General features: G+C 36.6%; 1 protein-coding gene across 15 annotated transcripts in view; it reads right to left on the bottom strand.

Moving 5' to 3' along the window:
• The window catches only part of SNTG2 (syntrophin gamma 2), a 459,193-nt gene that overhangs the window by 270,228 nt on the left and 169,482 nt on the right, over positions 1–19,483 (bottom strand). The window contains exon 4 of one of the 15 annotated variants that reach the window (XM_049902609.1): positions 2,967–3,021. The exons of the other annotated variants lie outside the window; for them this stretch is intronic. Coding sequence (XP_049758566.1) covers positions 2,967–3,015 — 49 coding nt within the window. The 5' untranslated portion in view covers positions 3,016–3,021. The remainder of the gene's footprint in view (positions 1–2,966; positions 3,022–19,483) is intronic. 15 annotated transcript variants of the gene reach the window in all.

Raw genomic sequence — 19,483 nt, 5'->3', positions numbered from 1 at the left:
CCCTATGACTGAAAACCTAGAACTAGAATTACAGCTCAAAAAGGGAATTTGATTATCGAAAAATGCTTACATTCTTTTTACCAATATTTTCATGTAAAAATATAATTTCCCAGATGCTGCCATCAAGACGGAATTTTTATCTTTCCAGATAATTTGCCTGATGTTGAAATAACAGCAGCTAGGGTTATCTGAAAGGATGCACTCTGTAAACTCAATTCCAGGATATTGTTAAAGAATGTCTATTTTCTACACAACTTCCCTATGGATCTTACTATACCTGTATTCTTGTGTAACTGTGAAACATATTACTGTGGCCTAAAGCCCCAAATAAAATGTCAAAATATATATTATATTAGGATATTATCTGTTTAAATAAATTTTCTTTTTATTTTAATTAAGATGTTCAAAATTTTAAATAGTTTTACAATTAGACTTGCTATTTTATAAAATAATGTAGAACAGACTACATTAAAACTTAGTGAGAGAATATATACAACAGTTTGGAGAAAAGGTGTTAGCCTAGAAAGTATGTGAAAATAAATATCTTTCAAATCAAGTGCAGAGTTTGTTTGTTTTAAGGACTAAGTAAATTAGTCAACTGGATTGTCATAAATGTGTGAACTTTAAGAACGTGATCAACACAGTCATTTCTCTGAGACTTCACATGAAGGCAAACTGATAGTTTGTCCTAAATTTATGACTCTTTTTAAAAATGTTCACTTTAAAGATGTGTTATTTCAAATAATATCACTAGAATGTAATTCTGATAAAATGGCAGACAAAATGGACTTGCCCAAAACACTATGAAGCTTGTGCACGTCAGCACACACTGAGCCCTTACTTTCTGGCTTGGGCACAGTGGAATGAAACTCCTCTGCAAGACCATGGAGCTTAAATTGCGTTTTTCTGCTGACAAAAGAGAGAGCCCCACATCTTCAGTAACTAAATGTTGATAGCACCAAAGAAACACTACTTGACCACAGTCACCAAGAACTGCCAGTCAAGACACCATATTCTAATTAAAATTAACTTAAACAAAATGACTAAAGAATACATCAGGCAAGTGTTTATTCTCAACAGGATAAAAATTCTTACAAATGGCAAAGAGCAGCAACAGACAAGAGAGACAACAGCACCTGAACAGTGGGCTGTTCTCAGAGGCTGGCCTCCCCCAGCACTGAATGCTAGACACCGTTGTCTATGCTGGGGTCCTCCTTGTTTGTATTAACATTACAGTTATGACTCAAATCCACTTTGTATTGCTAGGTAGAACAGAGAAAGTAGCTAATTTAGTTTTGTTGTTGTTGTGGAGTCGATTCTGAGTCATGGTGACCCCTTGTGTGCAGAGTAGAACTGCTCCAGAGGGTTTTCAAGGCCTTGACCTTTCGGGAGCAGGTCGCCAGGCCTGTCTTCTGAGGAACCTCTGGGTGGGTTCCAACTGCCAACATTTCAGCTAACAGTGGTGTGCTTAACTGTTTGAGCCACCAGGGGCCTTCAAAATTGGCTTTAGTCAACAGTTAATCGAAAACGTAAAACAATCTATCATAGTACTGATGAAAGGTTGAAAGATTTAACCAAGTTGTGGAATGTGAAAGGTCTAAGTCAGTATTCTCAATGTGAACTCATGTATCTTAAATGTGTTCTTTTTCAAAACTCCTGTCAGTGCTTCCGCATTATCCTAACAATGAGGAAGAACCATTTCAAATGCATCACGAAAACAGATTTTAATCTCTAACACTGTGCTCCAATATAAGGAATCAAGCTTCCTAAGGTAAAAACAAAAAACAAACAAAAAACCACCTGTTTCTGTGATTTGGGGCACAAAACCTTCAAGGTGAGTTCAAAAAACATGGGCCTGGAAAATCTCTTCCCAGATTGCATAAAATTTCAGTTCTGGGGAACAGTGTTGAAAGGATGCAGGCGCCAACTTTAATGGAGTTCCCGCTAGCCCAATGGGGAAAATTTGACTATCAGGAAAAAAAAGTTTGATAAAATAATTTTATTCTATAAAATATTAGTTCATATCAAAATTAAAAAGTAAAACTTACCTTCTTATTAATTAGTTTCATTCTACTGTGGAAAAAATATTGCTTTTTTAATTGTGAGATCATTCTCTGAATATGTAGAAGCATGACTATGCAAAATATTATATATTGATTTCAGAAATAATTCTCAATGATTTTCATCAAGCTATTATGTCTATTATAAGTGCCAGCATATTTATTCAAGAGAAAAAACAAAGACTATAAAGCCTCATAGATTCTGCAATATATTTATTGCCCACATTGTCTAAAATCAATAAAGGCATAAGACATGCACATATAATTTAAAATTTATTTGGCCAAGAATTTAAGATTTCTGAGTCCATTTGCATAAAGCTCATATTAACAGGAGTTGTACAATCAACAAAAAAGTAGACTTGTTCCCCAAAGCTTTCTATTACGACCCTGTGTTTAACTGCTTTCAAGAAATGTATATATGAGGTAATACTGAAATAACTTTTTATAAAACAGTAAGGAGGTATGTCAAGATACTCTCTTCACAAAGATGAGGGGCCTCATCAACTGGTCTTAAACTCTGCAATGAGCAACTGTTCATTTCACTTCAGGGTCCCCTTTGCAATTCATGGGGAAAGGCAATCACTCAAAAGTCAATGGAAAAGATCATACCAGGTTGGACTCAACCATAACAACCCAGGGGCCAAGGTTTTCGGCTGACTTACAAACCCAGCCCTTCAAAAAGATTAGACATTCAAAAAGAATACCCATAACAGTGGGACTGCTAAATTAAAAAGAACATTAAAACCTATTTTGAATGACAAATACTACGCATAACGCTAAGCTAAGGCAGTTACTAGATCTTTATATTTAGCTCTACATTTTTTCAAACGATATAAATGAGAACCATAATAAAATAATTAATATTACGTGGCTAATTTACAAAAATGTATATTTACACCTATTTACCTCGAGGGTGAAATGTTTCTCTGTAAAGAAGTTCACAGATAATGTACATCCTTATCTAAGAAAAATAACAGCGTAATGGACAATGAGCTAAAAAACATTTTTGTAGAGCATCCAGATGCAACCTTCAGAGCATTGTTTCTCATAAAGCTTTTTGATAAATGCCTATGACTTATTATAAAATAGTGATTAAAGAAGGATGTTACACAAGGGAGCCAAACAATTAGAATAATGATACCAGTTTTTTGAAAAATCATTTGTTAAAAATCTTAGAAAAAGTGTAGATGAATAGTAAATCCTTTAGTCAGTCTCAAGAATTTACTGTCACGTCCCACTTTAATTCCTTCTGGAAATGGCCTGTATAACATTTCCATGTTATTTATTAAAGGTAAATTATCTACTATGTAAGTGTTAACCTGACTATATGAGCCCAAAGTGGAGTCACTTAAACTAAACCCCAAGTCAGCAGACCCAAATTATAGTTTCTTTTTCTTGTAAATACCTAACCCTACCAGGAGCTGAAACCCAAGTCAATCAATTAACTTTTCTCGGAATCGGAAACATATGCTAACCAATTAGGACTTGCCTACTCCGTTTAACCTAGTTCAAACTTTCCCTTTTATTCCAAATAAGGAAAGAAAATGCCTGTCAGCCAATCTGAAATTTGCCCAATATAGCCTCCTTGTTCCTGTGTATTTGTACAACAAAAACCCTTTCACTCTGTGCGGCTCTTCAGAACTCTTGTCAGACTTCCACACCAGATGTTTCCTGATTCATGAATTGAAGACTGAAGCTTGTAAGTACCTACATAAATGTACGGGTGGAAAAGATAGCACTTCTGTTTGAAAACAGAAAAGCTAGACACATACTCTTCCCTGCGCTTACTTCTCCTTAATCTCCGGAGGTAAATGAGTCACAGTTTTCTAAGTATAACCTGGATTGAAATCTGCAAAAATGCAGGTTATCTTTTTTTTTTTTTAATCAACTACATTTGCAATTGTGCTTATGTGGAACCTGTACATAAACCAAGAGGCAGTCATTTGAACAGAACAAGGGGATACTGGGTAGTTTAAAATCAGGAAAGTTTTGCATCAGGGTTGTATCCTGTTATCATATTTATTCAATCTGTACGCTGAGTAAATAATCACAGAAGCTGGACTATATGAAAAAGAACAGAGCATCAGGATTGGAGGAAGACACATTAACAACCTGTAATATGCAGATGACACAACCTTGGTTGGTGAAATCAAAGAGGGCTTGAAGCACTTACTGATGAAGATCAAAGACTACAGCCTTCAGTATGGATTACACCTCAACATAAAGAAAACAAAAATCCTCACAACTGGACCAATAAGCAACATTACAATAAATGGAGAAAAGGTTGAAGCTGTCAAGGATTTCATTTTACTTGGATCCACAATCAACACCCATGGAAGCAGAAGTCAAGAAATCAAAAGACGCATTGCATTGGATGAATCGGCTGCAGAAGAGCTCTTTAAAGTATTAAAAAGCAAAAGATGTTACTTTGAGGACTAAGGTGCACCTGACCCAAGCCACGGTGTTTTCAATTGTATCATATGCATGTGAAAGCTGGAAAATGAGTAAGATCAAAGAAGAATTGGTACCTTTGAATTATGGTGTTCAGAAAGAATATTGAGTATACCCTGCACTACCAGAAAAACAAACAAATCTGTCTTGGAAGAAGTACAGCCAGAATGCTCATTAGAAGTGAGGATAGGGGTCTTTGTCTCACATACTTTGGACATGCTACCTGGAGGGACCAGTCCCTGGAGAAGGATATCATTTTTTTTTTTTTTTAGAGGGTCAGTGAAGAAGAGGAAGACCCTCCATGAAATGGATTGACACAGTGGCTGCAACAATGGGCTGAAGAACAACAATGACTGTGAGGATGGCGCAGGACCGGGCAGTGTTTCGGTCTCTTACATGTGAGTTGGAACCGACTTGAGGGCAGCCTACAACAACAACATTTGCAAGAGTGACATGAAGTAGATGTGACATGGACACTAAGTGAATCCTATCTACTTTAGTCAAGTCTGAAGTTTAACAGTATTAAACAAGAAGAGTTACAACATCCAGATTTCTGTCTGGTGATGGACCTGTTTTCTACACAAACCCCAATGAGAAGTCATACTTCATGACAAATTTTTCACCCTTCACCCATCACAGCAATAGATTTTTTTTTTTTTAATATGGAAAGATGACATAGAATACTCAGATTAAAAAGCAAGTTTTGAGAGAATGGGGAAAAGCCCAGGCATATATTCATTTCAGGAACACTAACTGTAGTCTGTACTACACATAGGTGTTGATGTAGGATCACCTCCATGAAACAGAAATAATTAACCAACTATAGATCGCTGTGTGAAGCGGCTACTCAGTCTGCTGAAAGAACTGCCCTTCCACAGCAATACAAGGTCAAATTCAGATCACTGGTGCATAGTATTCGTATTTATTACATATTCACACTTACAGTAAAAATGTTTACAGTTCTTTTGCTCATTTTTTAAAAAAGCTCTTTTGTCTTTATAAAGTACAGAATCAGGTACCGAGTAAACTCTAGTTATAGTCATGATTCAATTATTCAGAGTAGGTAAAAACAAAAAGCAACCTCTGAAAAATGGTAACTTAGCAAAGCCTCATTCTATCTCTGTAGGTACCACCATACTTTCTATTTTTTCATTACAACATCAGATCCTGTTCTCAGTTTTACTATCTGAACTGATGTGTTGGTCACCTTTTGCTGCAACTGAGCAAAAGTTTCTCAGTTAAGAAATAATTATCCCTGATACACATCAATTCTCAATCATTTTAAGTCTATACTATATCAGTAAGAAAAATAAATAGTGGTAGATTATATATCTACAGTATGTCTAATGAGTTTTTTTTTTTTTCTATAACTGAGAATTGAGATAACTCACCCTAGCAAAGATTTTCCATTTTGTGGTAGAATTTGTTATTAAGAAAGATAAATGAGGGGTCCTAAAATACCTGTAAGATGTAAAACCAAAAACAAAAACCAAACCCAGTGCCGTCGAGTCGATTCCGACTCATAGCGACCCTATAGGACAGAGTAGAACTGACCCATAGTGTTTCCAAGGAGTGCCTGGCAGATTCAAACTGCCGACCTTTTGGTTTGCAGCTATAGCACTTAACCACTACACCACCAGGCTTTCCAAAAATTCGGCCATGGTCGGCAGGATTCAAACCTGCACGGCGACACTGCAATGGATTTCAAGTCCATCGCCTTAACCACTCAGCCATGACTACACGACTAAGATGTAAAAGTCCTAAAATATCCATAAGAAGAGACAAATATAAATATGCACAAATGCACAGGTGTTTTAAAGTTGTAGGAAAGGAGGGAGAGAGGGTGAGTACAAGAAATAGGGAAGGAGGAAAGAAGGGAAGGAAAAAAAGAAGAAAGGGAAGAAGAAAATTCTTTTCAAGTTTCCTGTCACACACTATTGATTAAAAAGAAAGAAAGATTCCAGGAACTTTGAAAATGAAGATGGCAGAGTTTGAAGATATGTACACAGATCTAATACTTATAAGCTATATATGCTATGAAAGAAATCCCTTGAGTAACTGGAATTCAGTAGTTATTTTGGCTTGGAAATAAATTTTACGAAGAAGACATTTAAATGAAAAGTTTTATTTAATATAATTTGAAAGCTAATGCTACTGTCTGATTCAACTTTAAGCACCATTTGGGGGACTGGCAGCTTTTGGTTTCCCTGCCACAAGAGACCTTCTAAATTCATTTTCCATTACCATCTTTTCTATATTAAACTGCTAATAAGGTTATAAGGAGTCAGTACAGATGCCAGGGTTCAAATTCTAAGTTAATTCAGATTACCTTTTTTACTCATCCATTCATACAGGTTTGTACAATGAGAAGGCACCTCAGTGAGTAACTTCCAATATGGAGCTAAAATAATGGAACAAACAGGGTCTCGGTCTCAGAGGAATGCCAAGAGAGCTGAAAGTCACAGCATCATAAGCAGCTGCTTCCGGGAACCTTCCACAGACACTTCGAGCTATAAACCCAGTGAACTTGGCTTAATAAATTGCCCCTCCCCAACCTGAACCTATTTTATATTCTTTAGGCAAAACAACTGTCTTCTCCCACTTGACTCATACCAGTGGTGGCTTATCGGTCCAGCCAGACCATCATATTGTCTCGGACACCTCGCTCCTAACCTAGACCAAAGTGACTGGCATTAGACAAGCCTCAGCTAACAGCTTAGCCCTTGGTCAGGACGTCTCCAACAATGTTGTCCAAGCCCTGTTTCCTCGAACCACAGTTTCCATGACACCATCTCACTGCTCACTCGCACTCCTTTCCTTTTTCTTTGGTTCTAAGTCATATGTTGAAAAACTAAATCTAGGGATTAATTAAAAATAGAATATTTTCACGACCTCCTCTTTTGAATGAATGTTGGCAGATGTTTCTTCTACATAAACCAAAAAACCATAACCACTGTGTCACCAGGGAATGAGCACATTTCCAAAATTCTGCCACTGTTAAGCTGCTAGGCTTCTCCAAACCACATCTGTATAATGGGTTTGTTTGCTTAATCTACCCCAAAGAATTGTAAGAATTGAATGTCAGTACATGAAAACGTTAGCATAGATTCTCTTGTCCTTCTTACAACCTGCCCTGAAGATTGTTACTGATATTAGAGATATCTAAATGCTTGACATAATTTTAGGGATTTCCGATGCTTTGAAGTATCATGTGAATTAAAAGAGAAAATGATTTTCCATCTTCCAGGGCAGTCTCTAATACAGGATATTAACACATTCAATGGTATTAGCTGAACTTAGTTCCCAGGGCAACATCTGTAAGGCCAGAAAGGATTTGTTAGGGAAGTATCTCAGAGACTTTCTTCAGAGATAACAGCCGGATTCTTGGCTGCAAATGCACTCTCTCCCTGATCTGACATCAAGTGTATCTTTTACAAACAAGAGCATACTGACAGTCTGCCAATTCATACTTCTACTTCAATTTTGTTCTTAGCAATCAGCTTCAGAAGATGAAGGCTCTTCCCACACAGAATTTAAATTAAGCCTGCAATGTATAATATGTAACTTCAGAGCTTTTGATATATCTAGTATGTCTTTTTGAGATTTCAACATTTCTCTTTCAATGATGAAGTCAATTTTTATTATCCTTTTCAAGCTCTATTTATTTTGATAGTGTCAAAAGTACACCTTTCATTGATTAATTAACAATAAAGAAGAAATATTGAAATATGCTTCATTCAATTTGCTATAACTCCAACTAGATTCAGGGACAGGAAAATAGGATGCCCTTCATTTTTATGGCAAGTAAAATCAAGACTAAAACAGTTCTTGGTTTGGTATAGAAAGCGGAGAAAGTAGGTTGACAGAAAAAATCCAAATACTGAGAATACTCCCAGCCATCCCAAGGTAATACGCGATTTCACAGAGCCTATTCCTACACAGATTCCCCCAGGACCGGTGTTCAATCACCTAAAATAGAAGAATTCCATTAAATATTGAAAGACTTCCAGAAAAAAAAAATAGTAAGTTCCTTATTTATCGAATATTTGTATCACATTTTAAATTTCCAAAGCCATTTCTTTCACAGAATATAAAGGACTGTATTATAATACAGCAGACATTGCTGCCAAGTTCAATAGCAACATGATTAACTTCAAAGGCCAAAGCCCATTGATCTAAAAAGCGAGACACCAAGGGGCAGAGCTATGAAATATTTAAGTTCTATAAAAAGGTAGTTGGGAATCGTCAGTCATTGCATCCTGAAGTCGACACTCCATTCTGCTGGCACCTATTATATATCGTATGAGGTCATGTAAAAGGGAAGAGATTACGGAGAGCCAAGACCAAAATATAGATATTTAAGCTAATATTTAAGTGGAAGGGAAGGACTCCAAGGAGAAATATAAATAACAAGGAAAATTCATTTCAGCAGTGAATTAAAAAAAATATATATTATGAAGATAAAAAGAAATTAACCAAAAATCTTGTATAATGACTGTATACTCATGATGGTAAGACACCAAAAAACAATTGAAAATTTAAGAAGAAAATGAAAATTGAGGTGGGGGGACTCAAGGGATCCCCATCACAGTGATCACACACCTTCTTCTGTCTCTCGTATCACTATTTTTTCATTCCAATAAAGTCAGTTGGGCACATAGCTACCAACTCACTTTCTTAAGAGATACAGTCTCTTACTTTAGTCAGAACCCATACTTTTGGAAGACAAGCCATTGCCAACTGGACCAAGCAGATCCCACTTCAGTTTAATTTACTTTTGTACGTGGCAAATATGACAGCTGCTTTGCCAATGATGACACCAAAGCCAAGTTGACGGGGGAATGGTACGTACACGCACCATATGTAAACCCACGTTTCACAGAGAATGGTCCTAACTTTAGCTGCAGCATCCTTCTCTTACCTTCCCTCCTGTCACATTCTCAAGTTACATTTGGTCTTAAATGTCCTTGTTTCTTAAACAGCATTCCTTGACCAATTTCTAACTGGTTATACGTGTGATTTTTGGTATCAGGAGCTGTTTCTTGATGCAAAAGTTGCTATCTGACAGACATATCGCACTACTCCAGGTGGTCATTTGCAAAAAACTAATCACCTAATCATCAGTTTATCACGCTATCCAATGTAAAGCTTGAATTCCCATAACTCTAAGACAGCTTTTGCAATTTGAATCCATGTATCTGGGTAATGCTGGAAAATGTTTCATGAAAACTTACTTCATACTTGTAAAGCTTAGCTCAATAGCTTTCAGTTCACTGTTTATTCTTCAAAAAGGATCCAAAGGTATTCCATTTGCTGAGTGTCCTAAATGTGTTAGCATATTTAACAATAACCAGATATCTCAGTTACCATATAATTGCAATATAACTGAATTCTCTTACTATTTTAGAGAAGCTAAAATATGTGCCTTTTCACAGCAAACAATGTACTCTCACATACCTCATTCAGTTCTCAAAATATCCCTGTGAAGTGGCTACGGGAAGTATTATGATTCCCATTTTTTAGATATAAAGGCCATGGCTTTAAAAGGTGAATCAATTCAGCCAATATCATATTACTTCCTCTTGCATCTTGGAGACCTGAACACAGAGCTTATGGCTATGGTTTGTTTTCCTCTTTTTCCTCAATGCTATAAGAAGCCAGCATAAACATGGAGAATATTTACACATACTTCACAAAGACTGTTCCACATAAAAAAGACTAAACTGTTTCTTTTTGCCCTTCTTTATATGAAAAAAAAATGTGTCATCTCTCTTATTTTTGTTGCAATTTTCTGGGTATTTTCTAATTTGTCTCTTAAAAAAAAAAGTTCAGTCTAGTTACAGTGTTTGATACCTATACAAATCCTTATGGAACTAGTATTATGCTAATTGAATTAGAGTGATTATGTGAATGAATTTTATTACCATATTTTTACACAAATAACGTGCACCTTCTACATTTGTTTGTCAACCATGCCCTGCCCCCCAAGGTATTTCCATAAGTGTACTATGCTAATTTTTTTCAGCAACCGGTAAAAAAAAAAAAAAAAAATCGGCATAGCAGCACTTACAAAAATACCTCATAGGGGGAGGACGTGGTTAGCAAACAAACATAGAAGATGTACATTATTTGCATAAAAATATGATAATACATGGTGAGGTGATACGCTTTATTAGAAAGAACTGGATTTTGAAACAAAGATCTATGTTTATAACTAAGCTGTCTTTTTGTTAGAAGTATTAAATTGAGAAAGACATTATTTCTCACTTTATTTTTCTCACCTATGAAATATGGATAACCAGGCTTGCCTTGTCCATTTCACATGGTTTTCATGAAGACGCAATGAAAATAAAACTTCTTTGCATACGACGAAACCGTTACGCTAATGTAAGGAATTCTTAAGATGCTGATTTCTAACATCCAAGTCTTTGTGCTTCCCTTGTTTCTCTTTAGTCATTCTTCAAAGGTTGTATAAAGAACTTTTAGGTTTCTGAGATTTTGCTGTTTATGAAGAAACACTGTTTTAAATTTCATCCAGTTATACAGAAATTCTTTATCCTTTCTTACTTTTATAAAGTATGAGCTGGATAACCATTAATAGCAAGTTACTTTTACTGTTTTTTGTAAACAGTACAAGAGTATAACAGAACTATACGATATTTGCTGTTGCTCTTCAAAAACAAATGTAATCGCAAAATGTAATTAAGGAAATACGTATATATCTTAAGATATGTCACACCTCAACCACACATACATATGTATACCTTATATATCTTATATACCATATATATTATACATTTATATATATATTTATACATATTATATATTTACACACATTACACACACATATCACATATATATCCACACACATAATGGAGCCCTGGTGGCACAGTGGTTAAGAGCTTGGCTGCTAACAGAAAGGTCGACAGTTCAAATTCACAGTTGCTCCTTGGAAACCCTAAGGGGCAGATCTACTCTGTCCTGTAGGGTTCACCATGAGTCAGAATTGACTCGACCACAATGGCTTTGTATTATATATATAATGGAATGTGAAAAGGCCTTATGGGTTAGATGGGATTCAAGTTTGAAATATGAGTAGGTAGAATGTAGATAAGCAAAAGGGAACAGAAAGATTTTCCATGTGAGAAGGGAGCTCTGTGATGCAGTAAGAAAGTGCCGTGCATCAGAACAAAGAAGACAAACGTGGCTCTAAGAAAAAGCATGTGTGGGTTATCTGGGTAGTACCAATAGCGCTGAGGTGATTTATATTTTCTTTCTAAGCCATAGAGAGTAATCGCTGGTTTCTAGTTGAGCGATAACAAAGTTATAAAGAAGAATTAAGTTCAAAGAACATGAACATAATAAAATCAGCATTCTCAATATTAAAACCACACTTGCACAAAAATAATCAGTGATTCTAATAAAACATATATATATATATATATATATCAAATTACCTAACGGCATTAAATCCTGTTCCCTATGGTGCTTTATAACCTTTTTACATAGAATCCTCAGTGACTAGCATCACACTGCTGAGGTGTACTGGCAAGATACCCTGATGAAGACGTACATGTATTTTCTGAACAGATGGGCTTTGGCAGGTGTATTCAAGTACCTCACATGAGCAGCAAGTGAATGTGTAAAGGACAAAACAGCTAAGAATTTAAATAGCTAAGCTGCCAAGCTTGAGCTGATACAAAATCGAATTTTCACTCAAAAGGTTGCCTGAGTTGTAAACACACAGCACAATGCAACAAAAGAACAAAATTTTTTATTATATTGTAAGATGAAAACCAATCCATTTTAAGTGTCCTTCTTAAGTTTTTTTTTTTTTTTTTCTTAAGTAGGAAAAGAGAGAGGCACTCGCCTTTTCAGTTATAATATCTCCATGTGAAGCTATTTAGCTGGGACTACTCTTAATCTATGAAGTGTTAGCAGGAATGAGAAAGATGTCTTGACTCATTTAAATGAACATGCTTTCTAAACAGAATACAAAACATTACCAAAAATGACAAAGAGAAGCCAGATAACTGGGAGCTCCTAAAAATCAAACACCTATGCTCATCTAAAGACTTCACCAAAAGAGCAAAAAGACCACCTAAAGACTGGGAAAGAATATTCAGCTATGACATCTCAGACCAGCGCCTGATCTCTAAAATCTACATGATTCTGTCAAAACTCAACCACAAAAAGACAAACAACCCAATCAAGAAGTGGGCAAAGGATATGAACACGCACTTCACTAAACAAGATATTCAGGCAGCCAACAGATACATGAGAAAATGCTCTCGATCATTAGCCATTAGAGAAATGCAAATTAAAACTACGATGAGATTCCATCTCACTCCAACAAGGCTGGCATTAATCCAAAAAACACAAGATAATAAATGTTGGAGAGGCTGTGGAGAGATTGGAACTCTTATACACTGCTGGTGGGAATGTAAAATGGTACAACCACTTGGGAAATCTGGTGTTTTCTTAAAAAGTTAGAAATAGAACTACCATACAACCCAGAAATCCCACTCCTCGGAATATACCCTAGAGAAACAAAAGCTTTCACACAAACAGATATATGCACACCCATGTTTATTGCAGCTCTGTTTACAATAGCAAAAAGCTGGAAGCAACCAAGATGTCCATCAACGGATGAATGGGTAAATAAATTGTGGTATATTCACACAATGGAATACTACGCATCGATAAAGAACAGTGACGAATCTGTGAAACATTTCATAACATGGAGGAACCTGGAAGGCATTATGCTGAGTGAAATTAGTCAGAGGCAAAAGGACAAATATTGTATAAGACCACTATCATAAGATCTTGAGAAATAGTATAAACTGAGAAGAACACATACTTTTGTGCTTACGAGGTGGGGAGGGAGAGAGGGTGGGAGAGGGTTATTTACTCATTAGTTAGTAGATAAGAACTACTTTAGGTGAAGGGAAGGACAATACTCAATAAACGGAAGGTCAGCTCAACTGGACTGGACCAAAAGCAAAGAAGTTTCCGGGATAAACTGAATGCTTCAAAGGTCAGCGGAGCAAGGGCGGGGGTTTGGGGACTATGGCTTAAGGGGACTTCTAAGTCAATTGGCAAAATAATACTATTATGAAAACATTCTGCATCCCACTTTGAAATGTGGTGTCTGGGGTCTTAAATGCTAACAAGCGGCCATCTAAGATGCATCAACTGGTCTCAACCCACCTGGATCAAAGGAGAATGAAGAACACCAAGGTCATAAGATAACTATGAGCCCAAGAGACAGAAAGGGCCACATCAACCAGAGACTTACATCATTTGGAGACCAGAAGAACTAGATGGTGCCCGGCCACAATCGACGACTGCCCTGACAGGGAGCACAACAGAGAACCCCTGAGGGAGCAGGAGATCAGTGGGATGCAGACCCCAAATTCTCACAAAAAGACCAGTCTTAATGGTCTGACTGAGACTAGAGGAATCCAGGTGGTCATGGTCCCCAAACCTTCTGTTGGCCCAGGACAGAAACCATTCCCGAAGACAACTCATCAGACATGGAAGGGACTGGACAATGGGTAGGAGAGAGATGCTGATGAAGAGTGAGCTACTTGTATCAGGTGGACACTTGGGACGGTGTTGGCATTTCCTGTCTGGAGGGGAGATAGGAGGGTAGAGAGGGTTAGAAACTGGCAAAATTGTCACGAAAGGAGAGACTGGAAGGGCTGACTCATTAGGGGGAGAATAAGTGGGAGTATGGAGTAAGGTGTATATAAGCTTATATGTGACAGACTCACTTGATTTGTAAACCTTCACTTAAAGCTCAATAAAAATTATTAAAAAAAAAAAAAAAAGAACATGCTTTCTTGATGGTAGAATTAGCTCTTTCATTTCCCATTTCTTATTCTGGTCAGTCACTCAAAGCTATAATGAGGCAGTGTGAGTAACAAGTTCTGTTCCTCCCTGGAATTCTTACAGAAATAAGTGGACAGTCACTGGTCCCAGCATGGCATGGCCTGGACAGAGCAGAGCTCATTTGTCACAGGTCAACGCAGATGCGAAGCTTTTGAAGAGAATACAATGTTTTCACAAAAAAAAAAAGACGATCAAACCTGGCATTTACTTGCTTTTCAAACAGAACTCAACGGGTAAGATTTGTAGTGTTAGTGAGGGCCTTTGTGATGACTCCGGGTCTTTGCGTGTCAATACTTTAAAGCAGTCTTTTCAGCAGATTTGCCCAATGCAATGCATCTTTTCACTTCTTGACTGCTGCTTCCATGGGTGTCGATTGTGGATTCAAGTAAAATGAAATCCTTGACAGCTTCAATCTCTTCTTTGTTAATCATGATGTTGCTTACTGGTTCAGTTGTGTGAGTTTTTGTTTTCTTTATGCTGAGGTGTAATATGTACTGACGGCTGTGGTCTTTGATCTTCATCGGTAAATGCTTCAAGTTCTCTTCACTTTCACCAAGCAAGGTGGTGTCATCTGCATATTGCAGGTTATTAATGAGTCTTTCTCCAATCCTGATGACCCTTTCTTCTTCATATGGATTATTTGTTCAGCATACAGACTGAATAGATATGGTGAAAGGATACAACCCTGACACACACCATTCCTGACCCTAAACCATGCAGTATCCCCTTGTTCTGTTCAAAAAACTGCCTCTTGATCTATGTATAGGTTTCTCCTGAGCACAATTAAGTGTTCTGGAATTCCCATTCTTTGCAATGTTATCCACAATTTGTTATGATCCACACAGTTGAACGCCTTTGCAAAGTCAATAAAACACAGGTAAATATCTTCCCGGTATTCTCTGCTTTCAGCCAGGATCCATTTAACATCAGCAGTGCTATCCCTCAATCCATGTCTTCTTCTGAATCCGGCTTGAATTTCTGGCAGTTCCCTGTTGATATACTGCTGCAGCCATCTCTGAATGACTTTCAGGAAAATTTTGCTTGCGTGTGATATTAATAATATTGTTTGAGAATTTCTGCATTCAGTCAGATCATCTTTCTTGGGAATAGGCATAAATATGGATCTCTTCCAGTCAGCTGACCAGGTAGCTGACTTCCAAATTTCTTGACATAGATGAGTGAGCACTTCCAGTGCTACATCCATTTGTTGAAACATCTCAACTGGTATCCTGTCAATTCCTGGAGGCTTGTTTTTTGCCAATGCCTTCAGTACAGCTTAGACTTCTTCCGTCAGTACCATTGGTTCCTGATCATATGCTACCTTCTGAAACAGTTGAACGTCGATCAATTCTTTTTGGTATAGTGACTCTGTATTCCTTCCATCTTCTTTTAACGCTTCTGGTGTCATTTAATATTTTCCCTGTAGAATCCTTCAGTATTGCAACTCAAGGCTTGGATTTTTTCTTCCGTTCTTTCAGCTTGAAAAATGCTAAGTGTGTTCTTCCCTTTTGGTAATACTTTGTCTTCTTCAGCCACCCTTTGAAATCTTCTGTTCAGCACTTTTATTTCATCATTTCTTCCCTTTGCTCTAGCTACTCGACACTCAAGAGCAAGATTCAGAGTCTCTTCTGACATCCATTTTGGTCTTTTCTTTCTTTTTAATGACCTCTTGCTTTCTACATGTATGATGTCCTTGATGTCATTCCACAACTTGTCTGGTCTTCGGTCATTAGTGTTCAATGCTTGAAATCTACTCTTAGTGGCATAGTGGTTTAGAGTTTGTTAACCAAAAGGTCAGCAGTTCAAATCCATCAACCACTCCTTGGAAACACTATAGGGCAATTCTACTCTGTTTTACAAGGTCGCTATAAGTCAGAAGTAACTGGACGGCAATGGGTTCTCATGTGTAGCCTTCCCAATTTCGAGTACCAAGTCTCTCTAATTCTAGCATATAAGCTTAGTACATTTCATCATGAATATCTGAAAAAACAAATTTACTCTAAAGTTCAGAGACATAATCTACTATTTTTGAAGTTTAATTTTTCAGCTAAAGATTACATGCTGGGTGCCATTTAATTAAAAAAATATTTGGGAGATATCACAAGCTACAAATATATGTATATGCACACACACACACACTCACACAAACACTCCCAACACTCTTTCACACATATACACACACTCATATGTACACACACTCACATACACCTATATGCACATTGCAAACTGTATGTATATATACATGTGAACACATGTATGTGTGCATATATATATTCAATTATTGGTTTACAGTTGTCCTCATTTGACTGTTAGTGTCTCCAGAGTAAGGAGTACTGTAGTACTCATCTCTATGTCCCTGGACACTAACAAGGTACTAGGCGCCCAAATTAGTACTTAACAAATACATTAAGAGATATGGAAGGGAAGGAAAGAAGGGAGGGAGGGAGTGGAGGATAAAGACATTACATACAGTTACAGAAACACTGTACTAGGATCTAGGTGTCCAAGCTCTAAGTTCTTCATTACTTTCACTGACCCCCACTTCCCTTTGTGCTAATATTAAAAAAAAAGTCTGTAAAGGTACTGACATTTCCTATGTAAGTTTTAGTTATTTCTCCATAATGGAAATATAGCATAACCTCCATTCCGTATTTGGGAAGTATCAAAAGAATAAGAGACTTGAAGACTAATCGAAGCTCCTTTCTGATTTAACTTTTATGGGATACTTTAGTTTCCTAATTTGAATAATGTGGATTTTGCTACATTATTTCTAAGATTATGTCCAGCTAGTAAAAAATTGATGACTACAGTTAATTATTAGCAAAAGGAGTGAAAAGTCTCAATTCTGGTTAAACCACACACTTTAAGAAAATATTATATAACAAATAGAGTAAATTAGAAAACAAAGTGTGGATTTAGAATGCTAAAAAAAACAACATTTTGTAGCTCACTCTATTAATTGGGCAAACACCTGAAGTAGCTATATTCTGACTATCGCCAACTTTCATTTGCATTACTAAATCCAAGATTTTTTTCTCTCAAATTCTTCTCCACTAAAAGAAAACAGACTTCCTGGCAGGTAGCTGTTTCAATGTGTTGGGACAAGTGGACAAGGAACCATTTTCCCTTTTCCCCCACTGCATTCCTTACCCACCAGTGCACCATGCTGAGAAGGCAGTGACGTGCTTTGTGAACAGAAGATTAAAGAAGAAACAACACCAGAAAGTAGGTTAGCTAAGAAAGGGTAAGAACAAAGTAGGTACTTTTTCAAAAGTACATGAAGAATCAGTGATAAATAATAAACAAGCAGAAAAGCTCAATGCTGTGCCCCAAAATAAAGGTTAGTCAAGTATCTTGAAGAGTAGAGCTAAGTCAACAGACTTTGCTTCCTAAGAAATGAAACTTCTGGATTGTACAAGTGATGATCATGAAATGCAAGTAGAGCTATATGGCAGTGCCTTTCCCATGCTTTCCCATCCACCACCAATCATGCCACCCTGATTACAGAGCCCCAATTTCTTCATATTGCTCAGGTAGAGTGCAGAGTTCTCTTGGTTTCAGTTAAAGTAGACTCTACAGAGTCCCTATATTCAGGGGATGAAATATGATTGCCTAAGTAAGTCATAGAAAATCCATTTTCTTGACCTTTTTATGGGGGACTTGGGGTCACTTTTGACTAATGAGATGTAGAGGAAAGTGTCCTGGGAGAGCTTTCCTTTGTGAATAAAAAGATGAAGCTTTTGGGGGAGAGGTTCATTCTTTTCCCTTTTTTTTTCCTACCTGGAATAAAGATATTTTGTCTTGAAACACAGCATTTTGCAAATATGAGGCAACAAGCATGAGGCTAAAATCCACAAACTAAGGATGGCTCAGCAAAAGGAAGGAAGGACACTGGGACCATGACATCATCAGACAGTGGGAATTCGTGTTAAGCGATAAAAATCAGCCTCTATTTCTTTAAGTCACCATAAACTGAGATTTCTTTCACAGCCAAACATTCCTACCTAGAGCTGAATAAACACGTTTTTATAATGCTGAAATATCAAGGAAATACATAATGATAATAGGAAGAGACTTACATTAAACTGCTCAAGGTGGAATTACGAAATAAACCTTTTCCCTTTTTTCTTTTCCCAGGGGTACATGTGAAGTAGCAAAAATCTAAAACTTATATGAAGTATGGACTTTAAAAGTATTACTGACTTAACAAAAGAAGTTTATAAAAAGAAAGTTTACTGAAAAGACTTTATTTTTAAATTCATTTGAGAAAATCAATCAAATCACATATTCAGTTGAATAATCAATAATTGAATAGCCCATGCATTGAGAACCCGGATGGTCTGAAAAGATACTTTTTTTTTTTTTAATCTAGTTGTTTTACTATTACTATCCTCAGGAAGTTATCAAAATAATATTGCTTAACCCTAGGCAAAATCAATATAAAAAAAATCAATATAGGTATAGCAATACTACAAGGAGTACACAAATATAAATAAAGAGATAATGAAGAAATGTTTTAAATCCACTGTGCTGACTCTTTATAAATGATTTAAGAGCATCAGTACAAGGTAATAGGTAAGTGCAAAGACACAGGTCACAGGCTTCCTGGGTCATTTGCCAACTGTGTGTTCCTGGTCTCATAGAGTAGTTGAAGGTCATATGATTAATGCCTGGAACACAGAAGGTATTAGCTAAAATTCTTCAGAGTGCTATCCATATCCACACCTGACACAATTTTTAATTATATCTTTGCTTGTTGTCTGTCTTCCCCCACTGTCACGTACACTCCGTGAAAGCAAGAAATTAGCCTCTTTTTTTCACTATTGTATTATTACCACCAAGCATGGTGCTTGGCACACAGAGCTCAGTAAATATCTAATAACTAAACAAAGAAATAAATGTAATCGTAGTTTTCACAGGTATTTTATCTTCTAAAGTATGAGTGTTCAAAAAAATCAGCTATAGAAATATATAATCACAACTTAAAGTATTTCACTAATTAAATAAACTGAAATTTGTAATCAGTCTAAGAAAATTATTTTCAAAATTTTGTTTAAACATTTCCCTAAAGAGGATAT

The sequence above is a fragment of the Elephas maximus genome, chromosome 12 (assembly GCF_024166365.1).
Source record: "Elephas maximus indicus isolate mEleMax1 chromosome 12, mEleMax1 primary haplotype, whole genome shotgun sequence".
Lineage (NCBI taxonomy): Eukaryota > Metazoa > Chordata > Mammalia > Proboscidea > Elephantidae > Elephas > Elephas maximus.
This window is presented reverse-complemented; position numbering and strand designations above follow the sequence as displayed.